Here is a 25,489-nt window from a genome sequence, read left to right as displayed (position 1 = left end):
TGGGACCATGCAGCTGCCATACCGCTCAGGAAGGAGACGGGTTCTGTCTCCTAGAGATGAACATACTTTGGTGCGAAAAGTGCAAATCAATCCCAGAACAACAGCAATGGACCTTGTGAAGATGCTGGAGGAAACGGGTACAAAAGTATCTGTATCCACAGTAAAACGAGTCCTATATCGACTTAACCTGAAAGGCAGCTCAGCAAGGAAGAAGCCACTGCTCCAAAACAGCCATAGAAAAAGCCAGACTACAGTTTGCAACTGCACATGGGGACAAAAATCGTACTTTTGGAGAAATGTCCTCTGGTCTGATGAAACAAAAATGGAACTGTTTGGCCATAATGACCATTGTTATGTTTGTAGGAAAAAGGGAGAGGCTTGCAAGTCGAAGAACACTATCCCAACCATGAAGCACGAGGGTGGCAGCATCATAATGTGGGGGTGCTTTGCTGCAGGAGGGACTGGTGCACTTCACAAAATAAATGGCCTCGTGAGGATGGAAAATTATGTGGCTATATTGAAGCAACATCAAAGGACATCAGTCAGGAAGTTAAAGCTTGGTCGCAAATGGGTCTTCCAAATGGACAATGACCCCAATCATACTTCCAAAGTTGTGGCAAAATTGCTTAAGGACAACAAAGTCAAGGTATTGGAGTGGCCATCACAAAGCCCTGACCTCAATCCTATAGAAAATGTGTGGGAAGAACTGAAAAAGCGTGTGCGAGCAAGGAGGCCTACAAACCTGACTCAGTTACACCAGCTCTGTCAGGAGGAATGGGCCAAAATTCACGCAACCTATTGTGGGAAGCTTGTGGAAGGCTACCCGAAATGTTTGACCTAAGTTAAACAATTTAAAGGCAATGCTACCAAAAACGAATTGAGTGTATGTAAACTTCTGATCCATTGGGACTGTGATGAAAGAAATAAAAGCTGAAATAAAACATTCTCTCTACTATTATTCTGACATTTCAAATTCTTAAAATAAAGTGGTGCTCCTAACTGACCTAAGACAGGGAATTTTTTACTTGGATTAAATGTCAGGAATTGTGAAAAACTGAGTTTGAATGTATTTGGCTAAGGTGTATGTCAACTTCCGACTTCAACTGTAAATATGTCTGGATTTGATTAGAGCTTTCATCAGCTTTGAAAATTAAAACCTGATGCTACCTGACCCTGATGAGCCATATATTAACGACATTTAATGAGCCCGACATTAACGACATTTAATGAGCCCGACATTAACGACATTTAATGAGCCCGACATTAACAGCATTTAATGAGCCCGACATTAACTGCATTTAATGAGCCTGACATTAACAACATTTAATGAGCCCGACATTTAATGAGCCTGACATTAACGACATTTAATGAGCCCGACATTTAATGAGCCCGACATTAACGACATTTAATTGAGCCCGACATTAACGACATTTAATGAGCACGAGCCCAAAATATACCAAATGATTGTGCCATTATCCAATACATACAGTGCCTTGCGAAAGTATTCGGCCCCCTTGAACTTTGCGACCTTTTGCCACATGTCAGGCTTCAAACATAAAGATATAAAACTGTATTTTTTTGTGAAGAATCAACAACAAGTGGGACACAATCATGAAGTGGAACGACATTTATTGGATATTTCAAACTTTTTTAACAAATCAAAAACTGAAAAATTGGGCGTGCAAAATTATTCAGCCCCCTTAAGTTAATACTTTGTAGCGCCACCTTTTGCTGCGATTACAGCTGTAAGTCGCTTGGGGTATGTCTCTATCAGTTTTGCACATCGAGAGACTGACATTTTTTCCCATTCCTCCTTGCAAAACAGCTCGAGCTCAGTGAGGTTGGATGGAGAGCATTTGTGAACAGCAGTTTTCAGTTCTTTCCACAGATTCTCAATTGGATTCAGGTCTGGACTTTGACTTGGCCATTCTAACACCTGGATATGTTTATTTTTGAACCATTCCATTGTAGATTTTGCTTTATGTTTTGGATCATTGTCTTGTTGGAAGACAAATCTCTGTCCCAGTCTCAGGTCTTTTGCAGACTCCATCAGGTTTTCTTCCAGAAGGGTCCTGTATTTGGCTCCATCCATCTTCCCATCAATTTTAACCATCTTCCCTGTCCCTGCTGAAGAAAAGCTGCCACCACCATGTTTGACAGTGGGGATGGTGTGTTCAGGGTGATGAGCTGTGTTGCTTTTACGCCAAACATAACGTTTTGCATTGTTGCCAAAAAGTTCAATTTTGGTTTCATCTGACCAGAGCACCTTCTTCCACATGTTTGGTGTGTCTCCCAGGTGGCTTGTGGCAAACTTTAAACGACACTTTTTATGGATATCTTTAAGAAATGGCTTTCTTCTTGCCACTCTTCCATAAAGGCCAGATTTGTGCAATATACGAATGATTGTTGTCCTATGGACAGAGTCTCCCTCCTCAGCTGTAGATCTCTGCAGTTCATCCAGAGTGATCATGGGCCTCTTGGCTGCATCTCTGATCAGTCTTCTCCTTGTATGAGCTGAAAGTTTAGAGGGACGGTCAGGTCTTGGTAGATTTGCAGTGGTCTGATACTCCTTCCATTTCAATATTATCGCTTGCACAGTGCTCCTTGGGATTTTTAAAGCTTGGGAAATCTTTTTGTATCCAAATCGAGCTTTAAACTTCTTCACAACAGTATCTCGGACCTGCCTGGTGTGTTCCTTGTTCTTCATGATGCTCTCTGCGCTTTGAACGGACCTCTGAGACTATCACAGTGCAGGTGCATTTATACGGAGACTTGATTACACACAGGTGGATTGTATTTATCATCATTAGTCATTTAGGTCAACATTGGATCATTCAGAGATCCTCACTGAACTTCTGGAGAGAGTTTGCTGCACTGAAAGTAAAGGGGCTGAATCATTTTGCACGCCCAATTTTTCAGTTTTTGATTTGTTAAAAAAGTTTGAAATATCCAATAAATGTCGTTCCACTTCATGATTGTTTCCCACTTGTTGTTGATTCTTCACAAAAAAATACAGTTTTATATCTTTATGTTTGAAGCCTAAAATGTGGCAAAAGGTCGCAAAGTTCAAGGGGGCCGAATACTTTCGCAAGGCACTGTATATGATATTGGCTACTGCACATTACCTGCGACAGAAAAACATAAAAGCCCATAGCTAGCTATATGTGCTCTTGGGTAAATAAATGAAACTAGCTCCAGTAGGCTCGTCTTTTTGAGTGTGAACTGTATTACTGTACTGTATTATACTGTATTATACGGACTGGAATTACGCACATCGTTCAAACCATGACAAAGCAGAAGACAACATGTGATTCTGGTGGAGCATATTCGGCCTACAAAGTTAGAAGTATAGACTAGCGAATTTGATTTGAATTTAGAAATATAATAGGGCCTATTTGTATAATTAGTAAGCTGACATATATATATATATATATACATTTCATAGCATTCCCCCTAATGTTATTAGCCTACCTCCTTTTCCTCTCTATTGTTGCTTCATTCCTTTCTCGCTTTCAACAGTTAAATGTAATACATTTCGTTGTCCTTATTTTCATCATTCTAATGACATCCTTGAAAAATATAGGACTAGAATTAGACGCAGAAGGCTTTCACTTCTCTTCACGAAGACTGAATGGTTATGGGTCTGAATAAATAATTGACATAGCCTTCCGCCATCACACGTTTGTTTTTCTTTCAAACTACCCGTTCTATTGGCTGCTGTATTTAACGTTCAACAAAAAAGAGCTTGCGTCCCTCTTGGAATTGTCTATTGGTATAAGAAATGCAAAAACAAATGTAGTGGCAAGAAACAGTATGTGAACCCTTTGGAATTACCTGGACTTCTGCATGAATTGGTCATAACATTTGATCTTCATCTAAGTCACAACAATAGACACACACAGTCTGCTTAATAACACACAAACAATTATACATTTCCATGTCTTTATTGAACACACCGTGTAAACATTCACAGTGCAGGGTGGGGAAAGTATGTGAACCCTTGGATTTAATAACTGGTTGACCCTACTTTGGCAACAATAACCTCATCCAAACGTTTTCTGTAGTTGCAGATCAGACCTGCACAACGGTCAGGAGGAATTTTGGAACATTCCTCTTTAAAAAACTATTTCAGTTCAGCAATATTCTTCAGGACTCTGACTGGGCCACTCCAGAAGGCGTATTTTCTTCTGTTGAAGCCATTCTGTTGTTGATTTACTTCTGTGTTTTGGGTTGTTGTCCTGTTGCATCACCCAACTTCTGTTGAGCTCCAATTAGCGGACAGAAATCCTTGCATTCTCCTGCAAAATGTCTTGATAAACTTGGGAATTAATTTTTCCGAGGATGATAGCAAGCTGTCCAGGCCCTGAGGCAACAAAGCAGCCCCAAACCATGATGCTCCCTCCCCCATACTTTACAGTTGGAATGAGGTTTTGATGTTGGTGTGCTGTGCGTTTTTTCTCCACACATAGTGTTGTGTTCCTTCTAAACAACTCAGCTGTAGTTTAATCTGTCCACAGAATATTTTGCCAGTAGCGCTGTGGAACATCCAGATGCTCTTTTGCGAACTTCAGATGTGCAGCAATGTTTTTTTTGGACAGCAGTGGCTTCTTCCGTGGTGTCCTCCCATTCTTGTTTAGTGTTTTACGAATCGTAGACTCGTCAACAGAGATGTTATTGTGTTCCAGAGATTTCTGCAAGTCTTTAGCTGACACTAGGATTCTTCTTAACCTCATTGAGCATTCTGCGCTGTGCTCTTGCAGTCATCTTTGCAGGACGGCCACTCCTAGGGAGAGTAGCAACAGTGCTGAACTCTCCATTTATAGACAATTTGTCTTACCGCGGACTGATGAACATCAAGGCTTTTAGAGATACTTTGGTAACCCTTTCCAACTTTATGCAAGTCAACCATTTATAATCTTGGGTCTTCTGAGATCTCTTTTGTTGAGGCATGGTTCACATCAGGCAATGCTTCTTGTGAATAGAAAACTACATTTTTGTGAGTGTTTTTTATAGGGCAGGGCACCTCTAACCAACATCTCCAATCTCGTCTCAATGATTGTACTCCAGGTTGGCTGACTCCTGACTCCAATTAGCTTTTAGAGAAGTCATTAGCCTGGGGGTTTACATACTTTTTCCAACCTACACTGTGAATGTTTAAACTATGTATTCAATATAGACAAGAAAAATACAATCATCTGTGTGTTATTAGTTTAAGCAGACTGTGTTTGTCTGTTGTTGTGAGTTAGATGAAGATCCGATCTAATTTTATAACCAATTTATGCAGCAATCCAGATAATTCCAAAGGGTTCACATACTGTTTCGTGCCACTGTATGTCCAACAAGCTATTCTAGTCTAGCTTTTCCTGCATTGGACTCCAAGAGCTAAGGAGCGTTTTTTAAGGAAAGGCCAACGAGGCACAGGTGCTTGCGCAGAGACAGAGGCTATAAGTTAGACGCTTCTCATGAATAACCCATCATTATTTAACTAAATATAATGCAAATACTGCATTGAATGTGTTACCTAAAATAGGTAGGCTAGGAAATCTATATACAGTGCCTTGCGAAAGTATTCGGCCCCCTTGAACTTTGCGACCTTTTGCCACATTTCAGGCTTCAAACATAAAGATATAAAACTGTATTTTTTTGTGAAGAATCAACAACAAGTGGGACACAATCATGAAGTGGAACGACATTTATTGGATATTTCAAACTTTTTTAACAAATCAAAAACTGAAAAATTGGGCGTGCAAAATTATTCAGCCCCCTTAAGTTAATACTTTGTAGCGCCACCTTTTGCTGCGATTACAGCTGTAAGTCGCTTGGGGTATGTCTCTATCAGTTTTGCACATCGAGAGACTGACATTTTTCCCATTCCTCCTTGCAAAACAGCTCGAGCTCAGTGAGGTTGGATGGAGAGCATTTGTGAACAGTAGTTTTCAGTTCTTTCCACAGATTCTCGATTGGATTCAGGTCTGGACTTTGACTTGGCCATTCTAACACCTGGATATGTTTATTTTTGAACCATTCCATTGTAGATTTTGCTTTATGTTTTGGATCATTGTCTTGTTGGAAGACAAATCTCCGTCCCAGTCTCAGGTCTTTTGCAGACTCCATCAGGTTTTCTTCCAGAATGGTCCTGTATTTGGCTCCATCCATCTTCCCATCAATTTTAACCATCTTCCCTGTCCCTGCTGAAGAAAAGCAGGCCCAAACCATGATGCTGCCACCACCATGTTTGACAGTGGGGATGGTGTGTTCAGCTGTGTTACTTTTACGCCAAACATAACGTTTTGCATTGTTGCCAAAAAGTTCAATTTTGGTTTCATCTGACCAGAGCACCTTCTTCCACATGTTTGGTGTGTCTCCCAGGTGGCTTGTGGCAAACTTTAAACGACACTTTTTATGGATATCTTTAAGAAATGGCTTTCTTCTTGCCACTCTTCCATAAAGGCCAGATTTGTGCAATATACGACTGATTGTTGTCCTATGGACAGAGTCTCCCTCCTCAGCTGTAGATCTCTGCAGTTCATCCAGAGTGATCATGGGCCTCTTGGCTGCATCTCTGATCAGTCTTCTCCTTGTATGAGCTGAAAGTTTAGAGGGACGGTCAGGTCTTGGTAGATTTGCAGTGGTCTGATACTCCTTCCATTTCAATATTATCGCTTGCACAGTGCTCCTTGGGATGTTTAAAGCTTGGGAAATCTTTTTGTATCCAAATCGAGCTTTAAACTTCTTCACAACAGTATCTCGGACCTGCCTGGTGTGTTCCTTGTTCTTCATGATGCTCTCTGCGCTTTTAACGGACCTCTGAGACTATCACAGTGCAGGTGCATTTATACGGAGACTTGATTACACACAGGTGGATTGTATTTATCATCATTAGTCATTTAGGTCAACATTGGATCATTCAGAGATCCTCACTGAACTTCTGGAGAGAGTTTGCTACACTGAATGTAAAGGGGCTGAATAATTTTGCACGCCCAATTTTTCAGTTTTTGATTTGTTAAAAAAGTTTGAAATATCCAATAAATGTCGTTCCACTTCATGATTGTGTCCCACTTGTTGTTGATTCTTCACAAAAAAATACAGTTTTATATCTTTATGTTTGAAGCCTGAAATGTGGCAAAAGGTCGCAAAGTTCAAGGGGGCCGAATACTTTCGCAAGGCACTGTATATCAATATAGAACATAATTATCTATTTGGATGCAATATGAATGGAGTTGATGGAGAGCGAGAAAGACTGCGAGAGACTGCTCCCTCGTGCACTGATTTAAAGCAACAATATTCAAGCGACAGGCTGTTTTAAATTCTGGAGCTGCAATTAAAAACATAATCATCTTTACAATTAAAAAACAATGGCAGATGTAGATGGGTAAATTAAATTAGTCTTTATATTAGTGTAAAATAGGCTATACTGCAGCAAATGTAGGCCTACCTATCACAATAAATAAAGTTACCAAGATGAGTTGACCCTGAGCGTTGATTCATGCAGAGGCCGTAGCCAGATTTAGGCATTGCATATCATTTAACAGTTCCATTTCACGCCATGCTGTTGCTATAAATACATTCTTATAATTTGTCTGTAATACCAACATGTTTCAAGCAGACCACCATAGTCCCTGTGCCCAAGAACACTAAGGCCTAAATGACTACTGACCAGTAGCACATCTGTAGCCATGAAACACTTTGAAATGCTGGTCAAGGCTCACATCAACGCCATTATTCCAGAAACTCTAGACCCACTCCAATTTGCATACCGCACCAACAGATCCACAGACGATGCAATCTCTATTGCACTCCACACTGCCCATTCCCACCTGGACAAAAGGAACACCTATGTGAGAATACTATTCATTGACTACAGCTCAGCATTCAACACCATAGTGCCCTCAAAGCTCATCACTAAGCTAAGGACTAAACACCTCCCTCTGCAACTGGATCCTGGACTTCCTGACGGGCCGCCCACAGGTGGTAAGGTTAAGTAACAACACATCAGCCACGCTGATCCTCAACACGGGGGACCCTCAGGGGTGCGTGCTCAGTCCCCTCCTGTACTCTCTGTTCACTCATTACTGCACGGCCAGGCACGACTCCAACACCATCATCAAGTTTGTTGATGACACAACAGTGATGTTGTGATGCTGATCACTGACAACGATAGGGAGGAGGTGAGAGACCTGACAGTGTGTTGCAAGGACAACAACCTCTCCCTCAATGTGATCAAGACAAAGGAGATGATTGTGGACTACTGGAAAAAGAGGCCCGAGCACGCCCCCATTCACATCGATGGGGCTGTAGTGGAACAGGTTGAGAGCTTCAAGTTCCTTGGCATCTACATCAACAACAAACTAACATGGTCCAAGCAGACCAAGAAAGTTGTGAAGAGGGCATGACAAAACCTATTCCCACACAGGAGACTGAAAAGATTTGGCATGGGTCCTCAGATCCTCAAAAGGTTTTACAGCTGCACCATCGAGAGCATCCGGACGGGTTGCATCACTGCCTGATATGGCAACTGCTCGGCCTCCGACCGCAAGGCACTACAGAGGGTAGTGCGTACAGCCCAGTACATCACCGGGGGCAAGCTTCCTACCATCCAGGACCTCTATACCAGGCAGTGTCAGAGGAAGGCCCTAAAAAATGTCAGAGACTACAGCCAGCCTACACATAGACGGTTCTCTCTGCTACAGCATGGCAAGCACTACCCCCAAGCCTTAAGACTCCTGAACAGCTAATCAAATGGCTACCCAGACTGCATTGTTGGTTAAGGGCTTGTAAGTAAGCTTTTCACTGTAAGATCTACAACTGTTGTATGTGACAAATACAATTTGATTTGATTTGATTATAATTTACCAGGTTTCTCACAGTTATTTATCCCAGTTATTTATCCTGGGAAAAGGGAGTGGTTTTGAGTGGTAAATTCCAGTAAATCTTGGTAACTGGGTTACCACTATTCAACCCTAATAAGAACTGAAAGACAAATGATACAAGTAGTAAAAACAGCTCATGCAGTTTCTGGCCATCAAGCGTGCACGTTACCTAAATTGTGGCTGAAGCTTCAATGAGCTGTGAAATGAATTGTCATTGGAGAAAAAAAATATTAGTTTGAAAATTATTGCACTTTATTAGTCAATTCACCCATATTTAGGAACAGAACATATTTGCCACTACTTGTTGTCGCATGTAAAATTAATTAATTAAGAACAATTCTAATATCATAATTTTATGCCCTAATGAACGAAAAATCTAATATGGGCTGAAACCTAAGATCTAATGAATTTGCAGTTTCGCTGAAAATCATGCATTGATGTCAATAGGAGATTTATGTGAAAGTTTTAGCTGGAAGTACAGTTCTCAAGTTAGGATTCAGCCATAATTGAATAAAATAACATAGTCTAGTTATTTAACCTGAAACTTTAAACTGTAACACTAACCAACACACTCTGGGATTCAATAATGAGATAGCTAAACATGCATGAGATTGAATGCATAGAAATTACAGTGAAGTATATGAGGGGAAGGCATTAACTACAGATTCATACATCTATGGCTCTGCTAGCTATGTGCCACATTCATTCATATCCATATTGCCATTCTATTCAATTAGCTGATGAAATAGGCATGCACATATTTATGACCATTCTTACAAATAATTTCTGCAGTTCTGTTATACTGTATCTACCGGTTTACACTTCATATTAAGTTGCTGTAACTGTACGGTAACCCTGTTATTATACTAGCATCAACATTGTACTAACATGTTATCACAACAATGCCTCTGATGGTGTGTGCCCCATTAAATCCTCATCCTGACGATGACAAACTGTTCCAAACACGTATGAGGCCTAAGATGTGCATATCCAATGGAACTTTTCCAGGTGCTGAATTGACTGAACAGTTCAAGAAAACGGAATTCCTTTAACTGTACACAAAGTGCTCCTCTACACTTTCACAACCCGAGAGTGTGTCATCCCTAAATGTACCAAGATTAAATGTACAACATAGAGAATGTAGTATAAATATATGAATACAAGTTCAAAGATAACTGGTAAGAAATACTGATGAGTTATTCCACCGTTACCTCTATGTCAAGCTCTGGTTGAAGAATGACTGGACACTGAGGACTGGGCTTCAACATGTCTGGCACTGGCTTAGTCACCGGTTCATCTTCAAAAACAAAGGTCAACAGTTAATCACACTACCCATTATTCTAAATGTACACTTTCATGTAAAACTCTGTACGTACATTGTATGCATTGGACTGGCCTGAGAGGAAACAGTATGATTGAAACAGTGAATATAGCGAGAGTCAAAATAAGGATAGAAAAATGTCTCCTTACTCTCTCTCTTTTGTTTCATCCTTTTACAACTTTGTAATAACTCTGTGTGATACTCATATGCAGCACTCCTGCTTTACCTTCACCCTTCTCTGGGAACTGTGCAAAGTAGTCAGAATCCTCCATACTGAAAGCAAAGACATAACATGACTGTTAACCAATGGCACTGCAATGAAGACACTCATGATCCTATTGTAAATATACATTTGATCAGCATGATCTTATGTTACTGTTTTTTAGAACACGAGACATACAGTGCATTCGGAAAGTGTTCAGACCCCTTCCCTTAATCAACATTTTGATACGTTACAGACTTAAAACCTGTTTTTTTTTACTTTTTGAAAATGTGTCAACAATAAAAACCAGAATACCTTATTTACATAAGTATTCAGACCCTCAGGTGCACCCTGTTTCCATTGATCATCCTTGAGATGTTTCTACAACTTGATTGGAGTCCACCTGTAGTAGATTCAATTGATTGGACATTATTTGGAAAGGCACACACCTGTCTATATAAGGCCCCACAGTTGACAGTTCATGTCAGAGCAGAAACCAAGCCATGAGGTCGGAATTGTCTGTAGAGCTCCGAGAAAGGATTGTATCAAGTCACAGATCTGGGGAGGCTACCAAAAATGTCTGCAGCATTGAAGGTCCCCAAGAACACAGTGGCCTTCATAATTCTTAAATGGAAGAAGTTTGGAAGAAGGGCCTTGGTCATGGAGGTGACCAAGAACCTGATGGTCACTCTGACAGGGTTCCAGCGTTCTTCTGTGGAGATGGGAGAACATTCTAGAAGGACAATCATCTCTGCAGCACTCCCAACAATCAGAACTTTACGGTGGAGTGGCCAGACAGAAGTCACTCCTCAGTAAAAGGCATATGACAGCCATATGACAAACTTGGAGTTTGCCAAAATTTACTCTCACACCATGAGAAACAAGATTCTCTGGTCTGATGAAACCAAGATTGAACTCTTTGGCCTGAAGGCCAAGTGTCACGTCTGGAGGAAACCTGGCACCATCCCTACGGTGAAGCATGGTCGTGGCAGCATCATTCCGTGGGGATGTTTTTCAGTGGCAAGGACTAGGAGACTAGTCAGGATTGAAGGAAAGATGAACAGAGCAAAGTACAGAGAAATCCTTGATGAAAACCTCATCTTCCAACAGGACAATGCAGGGGTGGCTTTGGGACAAGTCCCTGAATGGCCTTGAGTGGCCCAGCCAGAGCCTGGACTGTACAACGACGCTCCCCATCCAACCTGACAGAGTTTGAGAGGATCTGCAGAGAAGAATGGGAAAAACTCCCACAATACATGTGTGCCAAGCTTGTAGCGTCATACTCAAGAAGATTTGAGGCTATAATCACTGCCAATGGTGCTTCAACAAAGTACTGAGTAAAGGGTCTGAATACTTACATAAATGTTAATTTTTTTATTTATTTATGCATTTTGTAAAAATGTCTAAAAAAAATGTTTTTGCTTTGTCATCATCGGGTATTGTATGTAGATTGATGAGGGAAAAAACAATTGAATCAATTTAAGAATAAGGCTGAAACGTAACAAAATGTGGGAAAATGTCTTAATATTTTCCGAATGCACTGTAGGCCTACAGAAAGCATGGTTCTCACAGAGCCTTACTCTCACATCTCACACATTAGTGGAGTGGAGTGTTGGTCACTACTTGTTGAGTAATAGCCTACAAGATGGAAGCCAAGATAATCTTATACTATAGCACAAGACATATACCTCATGATCACTCTTGGAAATGCGAGTGGATACGCCTTCCTCCTGATCTTCGCGTTTTCCCTTTACCTACCATTCACTTGTCATTTCTCTGAAGAGTTTGGGGTGTTAATTAAGACCTAGACAACCAGGTGAGGGGAGTTCCTTACTAATTAGGGACTTGAATTGATCAATCAAGTACAAAGATGAAGTGAAAACTCAGACACTTGGCCCTCTGTGGAATGAGTTTGACATGAGTTAGAGGATCACGGCTAGAAGGGATGCAGTTCATGTCAAAGTGACATCAAAAGTTGCTTGTTCGAGTCGCATCTGGGAGAATTTTCACATTTTAGTTAACCCTAACTATTTTCTTAATCTTAATCTAATTCTCCAAATCTACCATGTAAATTCTCCTAACCTGCTACCCCTTTTTCTCCCCAGTTTCGTGGTATCCAATTGGTAGTTACAATCTCGTCTCATCGCTGCAACTGCCGTATGGACTCGGGAGAGGCGAAGGTCGAGAGCCGTGCGTCCTCCGAAACACAACCCAACCAAGCCACACAGCTTCTTGACACAATGCCCACTTAACCCGGAAGCCAGCAGCACCAATGTGTCGGAGGAAACACTGTACACCGTGCGACTGTGTTAGCGTGCACTGCGCCCAGCCCACCACAGGAGTCGCTAGTGCGCGATGGGACAAGGACATCCCTGCCGGACAAACCCTACCCTTAACCCGGACGACACTCGGCCAATTGTGCGCCGTCCCATGGGTTTCCCGGTCACGGCCGGATGCGACAGAGCCTGGACTCTTACCCAGAATCTGTAGTGGCACAGCTAGCACTGCGATGGAGGGCCTTAGACCACTGTGCTACTCGGGAGGCCCCCGAAAAGTCACGTCTGATATTAGCTTCATCATTTAGTCACAAATCAATTTAGAGACATTGGCAGAAAACCTGATATTAGCAAGGGTCTCCAGTGTCAGGGGGTAGTGAAATAAGATATCGCATTTAACAAATTGTGACAAAACAACTGGCAGAGGCAGTGGAAAATAACAGTCACAAGTGTATTGGTAACTGATGCTGTGGCCTAATGACCTTGATAAAGCAAGCTATTTTGGAGATTCTCTTCATGACTAGCGTCCTGTCCAGGGGGTGTACTTGTATATCAAGCTGCCTAAAGCTACAGAAATAGGAGATAGAATCCTGCCCTATAGCTGTTGCTCAGACAAGGCTACTTACTTACTTCCCTAACATCCCGCATAGGATGGCAGATTTCACTCAAAAGGTTTCCGTTTAGTTAACTACAGAACCCATTTTTTAATAGGGGGGTTTTCCGTGCCCCCCACCAAACACCTTTTTCGATGCCCCACTTCTTTGTCCCACCTTTTCTCTTCTCAAGGCTGCATACAGTAGTAATGAAGACCCATGTGACTGGATCCATCTATGTCCTATATCCCAGGAATCCAGTCTTTTTAAGGGTTTTCAGGGGGAGGTGACCCCCAAACCCCCTGACTACTCACACGCAGGATCACAAGTTTCATCATGTGTTCCATGCTTGTGAGTGTGAGATGCCAAACAATAACTCAGTAGCCTATGTTCCCATCCTTCTCAATGGCAAACCGCCATTGCAGACAGATGCCAAGTGTTGAGAGGCAGTGGAAAACTACAGAAATCTAGATACACTGTTTTTATATTATGCCTTGGGGTTTAATGATGGGGTGATGTTTTCCATTGATCACATGGTGGCAGTTGATGCATACACTGTGATGCACAATTGACTGCCAAATACGAGTGCGACAACCATCATTTTAAGAATAGAGGTGTGAATTAGACAATTGTTCATTTAAGAGAGAAGGACACTTTCTATCTATCCATCTAGCCTATCTATCAGGCTACACTGAAAATGAAACGATCCTGTCAATGAAAAGGAGAGCCCTGCAGACGATCAGATTGCTTTGGAGGAATAAGGCCAAAAAGAGCAATAAGGGGAGGAGTCAGGTAGAGCCTCAGAGATGACCTATTCCATTGAAACCGGATTGGGTTGATGTCAACTGTGGTTTTCCATTGAAAGGTCAGGGGTAAGTGTCAGAGAACGGCGGGGCTGAAAGTGACACCTGCCTTGTACAAGCTATTTCGATCCCCCTCACAGCTCATACACCCCTGGATTGCTGGCATTCTGAGAGTGTGTGTGTGCATGTGTCTGCCATCTCCGCCCCCCTTCAATGTACTGGAGACTGGATCACAAAATATAACCTGGTTGAAATATTATGAGATTGTCCCACAAAAACCACTGATGCAAACCAATCTGATTTTGCGTAACTGCACTGATTGGGTAGGCCAATTATATTGCAATGTAAGTCACTGTCTGCAACCAACCACTCTGTTAAAATGAGGTGCTTTGTAACCCCAAAATGAGTGATAACTGAGCAGCCACTCACTCAAAGGAGGACAAACCTTAAAGGGATACTTCAGGATCCTGGCAATGAAGCCCTTTATCTACTTTCCCACAGTCAGATGAGTTTGTGGATACCATTTTTGTCTCTGCGTGCAGCGTTAGTGCAATTGTAAACTAGCATTAGCGCAATGACTGGAGGTCTATGGTAACTGCTAGCATGCTAGTACACACATAGACTTCCAGTCAATGCGTCTAATGCTAGTTAGCATTGACTCACAAAACTACCTCTGTAGTATTGTAGATGAAGGGCTTTATTGACAAAATCCCGAAGTATCCCTTTACCTTTGCAGGTGTATTGAGACACATCATCCTGAGATGTTTTGAAACATGACATGGGGTGTGTTGTAACTTCACTTAATCAAGTGTTGTGCAACACCTTGCCAGGACCGGGAGCACTACCAGAAAAGGTTGAAAACACTGTGTTGGTATTTCAAATTCTGTTAAGTTCAGAATTAGATTCCTTCTCTTTTGGTGCCATTTCCTCTCTCTAAAGCTTCAAAACAATATTATGATGTTTCACATCCTGTCTAGCGCAGAATCAGATACCTTCTTCGGGAGCATTTTAGCTGATGAATGTATCTGATCATTTGCCAGTTTATCCCATTTTCGCAGGCACTGCTGAGCACAGTGCTCAATCCACCAGCAGTAGCTTGAGGTTTTAAAGCAAGGATTGCAGGATACTGTATTTGCCTCTACCATTACAAGTTGGAAATGTGGGAATGAGACGTCTCATTATTGATCATCATTTTGCCTGATGGTTTTGATATCATTTAATCATGATCCATTACACCTCATGACAAAAAAAGCTGCTCAATACTAATATATAAGTATACTTTTCTTTCTTCAAACGTGCATACAACATTGTGTAAAATAATCATAAAGTAAAAATAAAAAAATATTACTCACAATCCAACATTTGGCAAGATAGGAAATGCAAGGAGATTAAAACCAGATGTCTAATTAGTTCAATCACTAAATGTTCTCTATTTTCGTTTATCCTCATAAATAAATCTACTTACATTTTTAGAAAGATATTAAGTTGGATGATTTCTTTGGTAAAATGAAATTAAGAAATCATTGAAATTAGTTGAATTAATTATTATTAAAGACATGCTCCGGAACTTTGGCGATAAATAAATATTTTTCTAACCTCCCGCTTTGGGCTGGATGTGTCAATGTGTAGTTCATACATGCACAATCTCTGAGCAGAATCACTGTGTACCTCAATTAGTTTGGAAGCTATGTTTTTTCAGGAAGCTGTTCTGCGCCATTTTCCCTCACGTGCGCCAGACCCCTTGCAATTGAAGTTCTAGCCAATGAGCTTCAGCCGCTCGCCATTTCAGTGACAGCTAGCAAGATGCATACACAGCAGAGTGAGCGAGAGAGCAGTGATGTGGTGCACATATCTGTTCATATGTGACGTAGTACGCAATTCTCTGGGCCACTTTTGGCTCGTGAGCAGTCCTTTCAGACCTACTGGCTAAAAAGTATACAAAAGTACTGGAGAATCTCTTTACGTACACATGGTGGGTTTACATTCAAACACCCTCCAAACAACAGCTCTCAGGAAAGATGCACTTCTTTTCATGGTTTCATCACACAATCATGGTGTTTTGAGTATTTCTATTTTTACAGTGCACTAGAACAAGTGTTCCTGGAAGAAGTGGTCCTGAGACCATTCACCCTGACTTCCTCACAACCCCTTAGACAACTTTCCTCACTGTAGTAGCGACCACAGTAGTCCCTCAAAACTAGTATCAAATGTGATTCATGTGAAAGTGTAATAGCAGATTGTATTATCATCTTATTATAGGCTTGCTATTATCTTCCATTCCTTTGCATGTTTGCATTCCTTAGGCTTAGGCTATAGGCCTACTGTACATAGCCTACAGTAAGTAGGCCTATGTCTATTTTGTTTGACGTCAACAGATTGATAGGATGCTTGGATGATGATCAAGGGAATTTACCTGTAACTGCTTTCAGTTTTCAGGATACTTGTAAGGTCTGGCATATCAAAAGGGCTAGCTTGTGCTACATCGTCTTCGTAGGACACGAGAAGAGTTACCGCGTAATTCATTTGCGAGTTGTTCGCCCAGTAATCGCCATCTGGAGTTTCGTAACGGACAACAAACTCAATGCGAGCCCCATGGTGAAGATACGGTGGGCAGAAGGAGAGCTTGAAGGAAAATTTATCAGTCTCACCGTCGCCCTGGACATAATCTGCTGGACAATCAAAGTAGGTGCTCCAGCTGTCCATAGTTGATCGAATGCACACAGTTTTGTTAAATGAAATATTAAGCACTCGGATAAACACGATAAATGCCAAGGGCTCGTCTTCAATAGGTGACAAACTCTCCACCTCTACTTTATTAATGTGCACTGCTTTTGTCAGGGCAGCCGCAGTGGGAATGGTCCACTCCGGGTTTATGCGGTAGGTCGGTTCACGGATTTTCGGTCGGTATTTTGCCTCCTCTTCTTCCCACCTGGCATCATCCTCATCATCCGAATCAAATTGGACGAATTCCTTAACATCGGTTAGGTCTCTACCTGTTGTATCGGCAAACGACACTCTCCTGCTGGGAATTGCATCTTTGATTTTCAGATACTCTGCGGTCTCATCATAGATGGACCGTCCGCGTTTCCTTGGGATAGGAGAGCACCTGGGGATGAGACGCACGTTTGTCTCCTCGCTGTCTTCGTATTCTTCATCCGAATTACACTGGCCTTCGTCATAACACCGTCCTTCTCCGGATGACCCCTCTTTCTTCACCTTGGTGAAAAGACCCTCCTGGGATGGTATGGTTAAAAAAGACATTTTCTCGGCTATTCACCCTTCGAGTCGACTGTAAACAGCACCAGTCAGAGGATAGAATCCAATAGAATCAAGTGGTATGGGTTTGTACAGCTTTAACCCAGCGTTACGAACAGAACTGCCACTTGTCCTGAGTTTCAGAACGTGTTGTACAGCATGACGGCAATGGAGCACTGAGGAGCATGTGCTAGTCTCTATAATACCAACATTTGTGGCTCGTACAGGGTAGTCCTCCTTGTTTAGAAGACCTTAGCTGGAACTTTAGTTAGGTCTTATTCCCAGAGGAATAACCGTCTAATTTTAGCTGTGTATTGCCTGCTCCAAATTTGCTATTGAAGTTGGTACAACCCTGGACTGGCGACTCCACCCTCTGTTTCGGTTTGCCGAGACCGTACACGCCCACCTCCAGGCTACTACACTCTGTTCGGAAACATGCTTTAATATTCATAAATCATATTAGACGGAAATCAACCACGCCTAAACAGTGCAAAATGATATTATGGTCAATCCTATGTTTTCTTCTGTATTATTCTTATTATTGGGCTATGTAATATGCCATAACAAATTACAACAGTATTGTACATCAATGTTAGATTTGTTTTTAAGTTCCTTTACATTACCTGAAGGGTTTCCCGTCTGATCGAACCACAGGATGTTTTTTGTTGTTGTATTATGATTTTTCAGTCCTTTACTCTCTGTGAATGGAATATTCCCATGATGTCACATCATGTTCTTTTTTATTATGTAACGTCACATTGTGTCACAATGGGTCTTGGGATGCCTATCAGAATGTGATGCTTCCTCAAATAGCCATATTTTCCATTACATCGTTGTATTTAAACATACGACAATAAGCACATAACCTACGGTAGGCTATAGGTTACAATATAATATGTAGGGAATTTTAATTTCATAATTCTACAGGAATTTTGATTTGATCATTCTTTTGTTGCTGAGAATTTTCTTGAAATGCAGATGAGCTTTGTGATGGACATAAATTCACTGAAAACCCATGCTAACACATGGTTATAACAGTATTGCACTTTTCATGTAGCCTACTTTTGGCCAGCTAATAGCCTAACCACCGATCAAGTAACATTATGGACTAAACGTTCAAATCCTGTTACAGCAGGATTATTTTGCTGTGACAATATAGGTCCAATTAAGATTCCCTTCACCAGTACACCACCGCCACCAGCCTGTACCAGGCAGGAGGGGTCCATGGACTCATGCTGCTCACGCCAAATCCTGACTCTGCCATCAGCAGGACACAACAGGAACCGAGATTCGACAAACTAGGCAATGTTTTTCCACTTCTCAATTGTCCAGTGTTGTTGATCGCGTTCCCACTGTAGCTGCTTCTTCTAGTCGTCTGCTGCAATAGCCCATTCAGGACAAGGATCGCTGAGTTGTGCGTTCCAAGATGCCGTTCTGCACATGTACTGCGCCGTCATTTGTCTGTTGTTGGCCCACCTGTTAGCTTGCACCATTCTTGCCATTCTCCTTCGACCTCTTTCATCAACGAGCTGTTTTCGCCCATAGGACTGCCGTTGACTGGATGTTTTTTGTTTGTCAAACCATTCTCAGTAAACCCTCGACACTGTCGTGTGTGAAAGGCCAGGAGGGCTGCCATTTCTGAGATACTGGATCCGGCGCCTGACACTGACGATCATACCATGCTCAATGTCACTTAGGTCACTCGTTTTGCCCCTTCTAACATTCAATCGAATAGTAACTGAATGCCTCGATGCCTGTCTGCCTGCTTTATAGAGCCATGGCCACATGACTCACTGTAGGAGCAAACCATTTTCGTGAATGGGATGGTGTACCTGATAAAAGCGCCGGTGTGTGTAGGTTGTATGACATGTTTGATCTAAATAATCATAGCTAGGCCTATATGGATATTCAAGCATATTGTAGACCTTCCTAGTACAAAATAATATACTGTGCTCAGTTATTGATGGTAAATGAATGGTGTGGTTATCATTCTCATACTCCATTGACTCCTTGTTTTGGATCATTACTCCATCTGATCCACTAGGTGGCATAAGTAATGCTGCCATTCACCTTTGTGTCTCTGTTATGATCCAATAATAGTTGCCTGGCTATCCATCCACATTGCTCTGCCACCTGAGTAACTGAATGCAATTCAGGTTGAATCGTCAGGCAAAAATAATAGGCCTATTTCAAATTTTGTGCTGACTACATGGAGTGCTGACTACATGAATGGAAAGCTAGTAGGTTGGCTATGCAATAATGTAATTAAAGAGAACATCATTGGTACAAGACTCTATCAAATTGGTCATATTCAATATTATCAGAGACCATAACTTGGACTGGAACAAAAACAGGGCCAAGTTGCTCGATACCTGTGTTATAACACTTAAGTTACTACAGTGATAACATTGTTGTCATGACATTGATGTAACTATACTGCCTTGTCAGGTGCCATGTGCAAGCATTTTGCATGATAAGGGGAAGCCGGTGTTCTAAATTGATGTTGAAATTGATATTGCTTTCCTTTCTCTGTCCTCGAAAATCAGCCTCTCATCTTTCGAGCAGGCAGCACATTCAACTTGACATTGTTTCTCCATATACTATATTTTAATAATCGGTAATAAATGAGCAAGTTTCAATTGCTGGTAGGCCTACAAAGAAGTGAAAAATGATTCCTAACCCAACGTATTTTTCAATTCACATATCAAGGTAAGGCTACATTGTAGGCCAGAAAAAAAATCATCCTATCAAAATAGATCGAGTGTCGGGGTACTGCATACAATGTCAGTGTACGTGTACGTGCGCGCTCCCTAGTACTGTAAATATGCAGCGCAGCTTCTGTTGGTAAAGCTGACTCACTCAAACATACATCCTTTGTATGATTGGTGGATATGTTTCAGCGCGGTGTACTGTAACCAATCAGCGGATTGTTTTCCTATCTCGTAACGTAATAAACATCGCGGCCGGAGAAATAGTGAGGGAAAGGAGAAATGTAAAACATTTCAGGACCCTATGGAATTATAAACCAGGATTTTATTCAATATAATACTTAAAAAATAATGCACAATTAGTGCTAAATTAATATATTGCTTTTAAGAGAACGGGACCTAGTTGTAACACGAATAACACACGCAAGCTAAGCTAGCTAGCAAGCTAGCTCGCGCTACAGTACTGTAGGCCTCTAGCTAAATTTACGCGGAAAAGGAACTTGCTAACTGTTTATAGAAAATACGCTCGTAGTAGCTAGCTAGTAATTTGTGCCACGAACAAGGAAGCTAGTTGTATCTAGCTATTTAAACACTTCCACTAACGTTACCCTCTAGGCTAGTTAACTAATTTGTAGGATATTGCGTTAGCTAGCGCAGCAGACTAATTGGCAAAAATGAGCGAAAAAACGAGGTACAGCAAAAAGTCTGCAGACTCCGCACCGAAGAAACGATGTCAGTCCGACGAGCAGGCTGGCCAGTCCCCTCTTCCAAGTAAGTTAGCCAAAGTGGACGGCGAGGTGTCCAGTGAATTACCATCGAATTCTCATGGAAACAAAAATGGGGAAGATGGCGATAAAGTACCAGCCATAGAAGAGAAGAATGGAAATGAGGAGAGTGGACTAGATCTGAAAAAGGGACCCGGGGGGGGGATTTGTGCAGCTGTCACTGCCAATAACCCATCCAGCGCTGATGCACATGTCAGCGCCGTCAACAGTGCTCTTGTATCGGGTGCACCAGTCTCTAGCGATGCAAAGGAAGTAAAAAACCTGGGAAGTGCTGGTGCTGGAGATTGCCGACCCTCAACTTCACTGGACCAGTCTGATTCGGCCGCTATAGCAGCCGCCGAGGCACTTGCAAGTCTCACAGGAGCAGCTACGGGTGAAGAGGTTAAACAAAAGCCATTTTCCTCAAAGAAAGTTGGACATTATGAGAGAATGGGACACAAAGGTAAGCGTGGTGACCAGGAGTCCTCAAAGGAACGATCAAAACCTGAAAGGGGTCTTCACACACAGGCAGCAGCAGCAGACAGCTCTACCTCACTGCGTGGAGTTGACAAGGAGGATGCCGAGGACATGCCCGATGCGGATGAGGAAGACGACTCAATACCCGGATCTTCGTCCGCACCGAGTTCCTCTTTCCCTTCAGATAATGATGATGATGACGGGGAGTGCGCTATAGTTTCAGTGAAGATGGCCCCGGAGATCCGACAGTCAGTGGCCCTTCTGGCGCAGGTACAGATGAGGCTGGATGCTCTGGAGAAGAAAGGTGCGCGGCTTCACCAGCGGCTAGAGCTGAAACTGAGCCGCCAGCGCCGTCCACACGTGGACCAGCGTAGCTCCATCATACAGGCCATCCCTGGCTTCTGGGTCACGGCAGTATCCTTTTGAATACTCCTACACACACACACACGTATGTTGTTGATTGTGAGTGTGTTGGTATGTCACATTTATTTTTCCCTTGGCTCAAAGCTCAACAGTTATTGAACCACCCTCATCTCTCTGCTCACATTGACAAAACAGATGAAGGCGCTCTCAGTTACATGACCAACCTTGAAGTAAGTAAATAATCACAGCGAAAATGTAATGATTCTTTAAAGTCTTCTGAATAAATGTTCTATTGCTCCCCTGAAATGAAAATGTATTATTGTCTCCTCCTTAGATTGAATCCTTCAAGACCAACAAGCTTGGTTACAGAATCGGGTTCCACTTCAAACGGAATCCTTACTTCCAGAACAACATCATCGTGAAGGAGCTCCACCTTGGAATGACAGGTGAGGGACAGATCCAGTTGTCATATCTATCTTGCTAGGATGCCACATTTTACATGGGCCAGGTATCCCTACATCTTTGACAGGTGTAGATGTAGAGGTGTAATCAGGTATCGGGTGTAAATGAGGCCAATAATGATGATATCCTTCCCCTGTTATATGTCCTCTCACAGGATCTCCAGTGTCTTTCTCCAACCCCATCCTGTGGCACCGCGGGCAGAACCTGACGCTTCACAGTGAGCCCAGGAGGTCGAGACGCGGCATCTATCAGACCTTCTTCAGCTGGTTCAGCGACCACGCCAGTCCTGGCCGGGACGACATAGCACAGGTAACGGCATGCTCACTGCCAGGCATAGGTTGAGAGCTGGTCTAACATGCATGGAGTAATCCAGCAAAGACGCATTGCACAGATCCACTGGTGATCACACAACTGACTTTATTTTAGGCTCTGTATATAACATTTACGGTTACTGCACTATTCCAACACACTCTTCTTCTCTCTTTGTTCCGTGTGAATCTATAGATTCTGAAAGATGACCTTTTCAGAAACCCTCTCAGATACTATTTGACTCCACTGTGGGAACCCAGGCAGAATGGCAGGTAAGCAGCCCAACAAAACCTATTGTCGTGGAACTTAGCTCAATAAGGACTTTCCATCTTCATGATACTATTACCATTTTATTACCACTTTATTATGTGCTGTAATGTAGCCTAAAACACTGCCAAACACTTTTATAACCCTTTATTATTAAGCATTTTGTGTAAAAGAAAAATAAATGGAAGGTCTTTTGATTGTTCTAACTATCACAACATACGGTTCCAACAGCACCAGTGGACCCAAGCCAGCTGACAACAGCAACAGGGAGGATTGTGTGGTGATCTCTGACTCGGATGATGATGATGATGATGATGATGAAGAAGAGCAGGCTAAGTCTGGACGAGATCTTAGCAGGGAAGAGGAGAATGAGGATGAGGACGAGGAGCATGGGGGCCGAGATGCAGGTTAGTCAGTACTGTAATAGAGCTTTAGAAGCCCATGATTCCAGTCCGTTAGGGCTACACTGTCTGCTGGTTTACAGAAAAGACAATGTGATGAGTCAGGTTTTATGCTCCAACACAGATGTACACAACATATGCTATGATTCCAGTCCTTTAGGGCCACAGTGTTTGCTGGTTTACCTCTGCTTCCTGAGAAATGTGTATACGTGTGTAGTAAGATGTCCTTGTATGAGTAATCCAGGTGAAACTGAATAGACAGCGAATATGTCCTCAGAATCAGATGAAAGCCCAGAGGAGGATGATGACGGAGAGGTTGCAATAGACGGTAAGACATTATCCACGAGCAGAAATTTTATTATGGAGGGTTGTTGGATCTGTTGCTCGGCTTTGCAGCTCAGTTCAGAACATGAAGTCATTGTTTAGATGAAAGTCTATTTATTTCAATGGTTCAGGAAGACAGATTTTGAAATGCCAACTCAGCAGCCTATTCTGCAAAAAATTCAAGGACTGTTTTTACTTTAAATGCAAGAGCCGTTTTGTACAATCATTGGAAGTTATATTTTGGAAGATTATTGGATTAAAGGGTGCTTTGTCTATTTGTGTATCCATTTTGGTTACCTGATACTTCAATCCACCACTTACTGTTTTCACCATTCACACAAAATTGCACAACAGAATTATATTCCTGGGCTTTCACCATAATCCAGTGTTAAACCCCTCTGTTTAAATCCCATACTAATCACCCCATTGGCTCAGAGTGGGAAGCCCATTATAAAAGGTCTGATCATCTACATTCCCCAGGCTCTGATGACAGCGACCAGGATGCCAGAGAGGATGAGGACTCATCATACGGAGAGAAGGATGAAGAGGTGGACGTGGAAGACGTGGATGAATCACGAGGTCGCGAGGTCAGAGACCAAGATAAAGAGGAGGATGTTGAGGTGGACGAAGAAGAGGATGAGAGCTAAGATCGTTTGTTCTTTCCAATTTCCTTTTTTTCTTATTATGCACAAAATATCAATTATTGTTAATAAATTCTAAATGCTTGACTGCATTTTAAAATCAGGGTAAATAAAAAAAATCCAGGACACCATGTTTTGACTGTATATTTTACTGTAATCTTTGTTGAATTTAAAGGAAAAAAAAGTTTTTTTGGTAAAGATTCTTTATTACTGGGGTCTCAAATTCGAAGGATTGTAACTTAATCATGCATTAGATCTTGACTCATTCATTCAGTTTACTCTTATTGTTAGGGCTACTCAACACAAAACAAAAATAATACCAGTACAATAATATTCTACGAGGTTTGAGACCCCTGATTGAATGTTGTTAATACTGCCAAGATTTGGTAGAATCTCTTGTTGCAAATGGTCCAATAAAACAATACTAGATATTTTACTGACAGGTATCAGTGATCACGTCTTCAACTCAATTTATCTTGGACTTTTCCTATTGTAAATCTGATCTTTGACGAGGTAAAAGGGAGATTTTCGGAGAGGTTGTAATATTATTCCCAACACATCTCGGATGCACTTCCTACTGAACCAAATCTTGTTCTCAGGGATGACCTAGTCGTGAGTGTTTTCATGGAAGGAAACCGTATACTATATAATGTTTTCTCACACTCCTGCCATTGTTTGGGTGTATCTGTGTAAAATAAGTTTACTCTACAGTAGTTTGTGTTATTTTAATAAGGTAAATATAGGTAATATTTCCTGTGTTTTCACGCCTTTCCTATCATAAACTTAGTGTGTAGCTGTGCACCCATATTAATTAATATTCACACATGTTTATGTTTTTCAATTCTTTAAGTATATTTTAACATTCATTGAGTTATTTGGGTGGAATCCCACATTTTTGTAACATGAATTGTAATATTTTGAGCTTGTTGCATCCATGCATTCAACATTTTTTGCTTTTGTGTAACTTTTAGAAACTGTTATCGTCACATTTTTGTGTTTTTTAAATAAATAAGTGTCTATCAAAGTAAGTCAGAATGATGACCTTTAACAGTATGAAAGATTCTGTATAGAGCAAATATTTGCAGTGACTGTTGCCTCAAAGGCATTGACGAGTGTGGTCCGACAAAGTAACAGAACTGTAGCCCAGGGCAGCTCTTAAAGTACTGTAACAATGCTAGCTAGTGGTTTCATGTTGTTTCTTTTCCACACAGACTGATGGCATTGGCATGTACATATTTAAACTTAACTTTGTGTGCAGAGTTTGGATCTGTTAAGCTTAAATCATTACCTGTAGCCATCTGGAATTTGACAAATAGGGTATATTAACAAAAAGTAATATTTTGTGTGCTGAATTATTTTATAGTATGCTATAGTTCTGAAGAAAACGTGTTTTGTTTTTTAAGATATAATGTCTGCATTTTGAATCCAATTTAATTAAATAGCAAGTTATTTA

General features: G+C 41.6%; 2 protein-coding genes across 7 annotated transcripts in view; one reads left to right on the top strand and one right to left on the bottom strand.

Annotated features, from left to right (window-relative positions):
• LOC110532475 (uncharacterized) overlaps nucleotides 1-18,045 on the bottom strand; it is a 22,467-nt gene extending 4,422 nt beyond the window's left edge. The window contains exons 1-3 of one of the 4 annotated variants that reach the window (XM_090184960.1): nucleotides 17,944-18,045; nucleotides 10,418-10,464; nucleotides 10,082-10,167 (exon numbers count right to left, since the gene is read on the bottom strand). In XM_090184960.1, coding sequence (XP_090041086.1) covers nucleotides 10,082-10,167; nucleotides 10,418-10,463 — 132 coding nt within the window. In that variant the 5' untranslated portion in view covers nucleotide 10,464; nucleotides 17,944-18,045. Of the gene's footprint in view, nucleotides 1-10,081; nucleotides 10,168-10,417; nucleotides 10,465-15,733; nucleotides 15,890-16,478; nucleotides 17,698-17,943 lie in introns of those variants that run through there. The other 3 variants (XM_021616419.3, XM_021616420.3, XM_090184961.1) reach the window with 3 other exon arrangements.
• LOC110532476 (uncharacterized) lies at nucleotides 17,717-25,489 on the top strand. Of its 3 annotated transcripts, none has more exons than XR_002474835.3 (8): nucleotides 17,717-21,683; nucleotides 21,785-21,862; nucleotides 21,967-22,078; nucleotides 22,249-22,403; nucleotides 22,599-22,675; nucleotides 22,902-23,077; nucleotides 23,316-23,399; nucleotides 23,876-25,489. XR_002474835.3 is itself a non-coding variant. In XM_021616421.3 (8 exons), the coding sequence occupies exons 1-8, from the start codon at nucleotides 20,703-20,705 to the stop codon at nucleotides 24,040-24,042; spliced, it is 1,797 nt and encodes a 598-aa protein (XP_021472096.1). In that variant the 5' UTR covers nucleotides 17,717-20,702; the 3' UTR covers nucleotides 24,043-25,489. The 3 variants fall into 3 exon arrangements, 2 of the variants coding, with proteins under 2 accessions (XP_021472096.1, XP_021472098.1); XM_021616421.3 differs by having other exon boundaries at nucleotides 23,349-23,399; XM_021616423.3 differs by lacking the exon at nucleotides 23,316-23,399.

Source organism: Oncorhynchus mykiss, chromosome 9, assembly GCF_057628025.1.
Source record: "Oncorhynchus mykiss isolate SJ-2025 chromosome 9, ASM5762802v1, whole genome shotgun sequence".
Classification (NCBI taxonomy): domain Eukaryota; kingdom Metazoa; phylum Chordata; class Actinopteri; order Salmoniformes; family Salmonidae; genus Oncorhynchus; species Oncorhynchus mykiss.
Note: the sequence above shows the minus strand (reverse complement) of the source record. Positions and strands in the feature narration are given on the sequence as shown.

What these genes read in the sequence shown, in the direction of transcription:
- LOC110532476 (XM_021616421.3), top strand. Translation starts at nt 20,703, where the DNA reads ATGAGCGAAAAAACGAGGTACAGCAAAAAGTCTGCAGACTCCGCACCG. An exon ending in CTGGCTTCTGGGTCACGGCA is followed by an intron (nt 21,684 to 21,784) that starts GTATCCTTTTGA and finishes AAAGCTCAACAG; the next exon opens with TTATTGAACCACCCTCATCT. An exon ending in GCATGGGGGCCGAGATGCAG is followed by an intron (nt 23,078 to 23,348) that starts GTTAGTCAGTAC and finishes ATATGTCCTCAG; the next exon opens with AATCAGATGAAAGCCCAGAG.